A 2,158-nucleotide genomic window follows, 5' to 3' on the forward strand; every position below is an offset into this window, starting at 1 on the left:
AATATTTTGACTCGTTTTGAGCTATTTATACAGACATTTTCATTTTTCCATTTTTTAAATAATTACCTAAAACTAAGACCTATAAGGCTATAACTAGAAAGCCTTTATATATCTACTATATATTATATTATCTAGGCTCTATACCTATAATATAATACCTATAGTACCTATTTAAAATAACTGCACTCTGCAACTATCGTGTATTCGTACTCTTACTACAACTGCCACACCTACTGCACTATACCATATTATATTATTATATTATATCAGTCACTATAGAATCACAATATAATAAAATAAATAATATTTTATTTTATTATATAACCACCTATAATCTGTATTTAGGTGTATACATATAATATGTATAATCTATTGCCGATGCCATTGGTAAAAACCAAAAATTATCGGGTCTTTTTGTCTAGCCTTAGAATTCTATGCTGTAGAATTGTAATATATAACTGTAAACTTAATCATAATTTTATTTACAGTTTTCCACACCAAACTAACGTACATTAGCTATAATAATATGTGAATAGTAGATTTTATCATTTTATTAACGTAATTTTCACACAAAACTAACATATTGTACAGGGTGATTATATAAGTTTTATTATTTTTATTTAAATGTTCCAAACTTCCAAATTGTATATTTCATTAGTTTTATGAACTTTTCTTGCCCCAAGACTTTTTTTCCGTTTCCAATAAAATATAAATTATACCTATCATGTTATTATTACCACACGTATGTAGACGGATAGGATTATAAATAAGTTCACGGTTGTTGTTACCACAATTTGAGTTATAACCACAATCTCGATACATAATAATTGTATGTTTAGATAACAAAATAAAAGCTGTTATCGTCTTTATTTACTCTATACCTATTTCTAATATTCTGCGTCTCTGCGACTCTGCGGACTTCGAGAATGCGAGATCCGTAACCTTTTCCATTGTCCATATTACCTTTATTATTATCAAAGCGATCTGTTTTCGGTGCCATCGATTTGTTTTCGATACGTGATTCGTAATTTTTTGTCCTCGTACCAACTTGCTGCTCCCAGACTCTCGATGGTGGTCCCATTCTCGACGATACCTTGACGATTGCCGCTCTGACTGGACGCAAATACAGACGACAGCAATAATAATAAATTATTATTATTATTATCGTTGATATATTGTTATTATGGTCCCGCATCCTATATTCGTGATGAACGCTGAGACGTCTCGTTACTACATCGACAACCTGTACACGCAAGACAACGCGAAATGCTATCAGGCGCTCAACTTCGTCAAGAACTCCATCATGGGCAGCAACAGGCAGAAGGGTATGGTCATCGCCAATGGCATACTCCCCCGGCTTTTGCAGGTGATTCATTTTTCCCCGGTCGTTCGCAAATTGTCAGTCAGGATTGTTTGGCCGACCGTCTGCAGTAATTACACCATAATAAATACATTACCGTGGACGTGTTAGTGCCAAAAATAATCCTAGAACGGCTAGAACTACAACTACCTATCTGATAATTTCTTTTAATATTATACTTCTGTATAAGGCTATACGGATGGGTGTTTTAATATAATATTCATATTGGTTTTGAAGTATAACATTTATACCCTTAAGTAAAATAAGTTTTCGTTCAGTAGACCTGATATTTAACAGTATAAACATAAATATTATTATTGTATTGTATGTTTTTTATTCTTATTCGTGCAATACACAATATTATATTATATATTATAAAATTACTTATTGCTTTTTTCCAGTACATTTTATAAAAAATAAAAATGAAAATACCTTAGGTAGACAAATTTCCTTGATTTACTCATTCAATAATTTTAATTATTTTTTAGGTGTTACCTGACCAAACAAAAACACCAGATATCCGCCTGGAAACTGTAGTAATACTTGGCTCATTAGCTAAAGGATCTGAAGAACAAGTTAAGTCACTGGTAGATGCCAATGTTGTGACTTATATATTTAATGCTTTCCTTATGGACGATGAACCAAAGTTTACAGAAGCGTGTCTTCGTTGCATATGTACCATTCTTCAATTTCCATTTTCTGATTATTCTGTAGTGTTTAGTGATGCAGCAATTATAAGAAAGCTGATTAAAACTATTGAAGAGTCTATTAGCAACAGTATTTGTGCCATGTCTATAC

General features: G+C 31.6%; 1 protein-coding gene across 1 annotated transcript; it reads left to right on the plus strand.

The window, feature by feature from the left end:
• Positions 1-1,207: 1,207 nt before the first annotated feature.
• On the plus strand, positions 1,208-2,137 carry LOC103311537 (armadillo repeat-containing protein 8; the record flags this gene model as incomplete). The annotated part of the gene is made up of 2 exons (XM_008191179.1): positions 1,208-1,366; positions 1,849-2,137. Coding segments are annotated over exons 1-2 (448 nt in total), but the record flags the coding sequence as incomplete, so codon positions are not given.
• Positions 2,138-2,158: the final 21 nt, after the last annotated feature.

Source organism: Acyrthosiphon pisum, unplaced genomic scaffold, assembly GCF_005508785.2.
Source record: "Acyrthosiphon pisum isolate AL4f unplaced genomic scaffold, pea_aphid_22Mar2018_4r6ur Scaffold_4695;HRSCAF=5243, whole genome shotgun sequence".
Classification (NCBI taxonomy): domain Eukaryota; kingdom Metazoa; phylum Arthropoda; class Insecta; order Hemiptera; family Aphididae; genus Acyrthosiphon; species Acyrthosiphon pisum.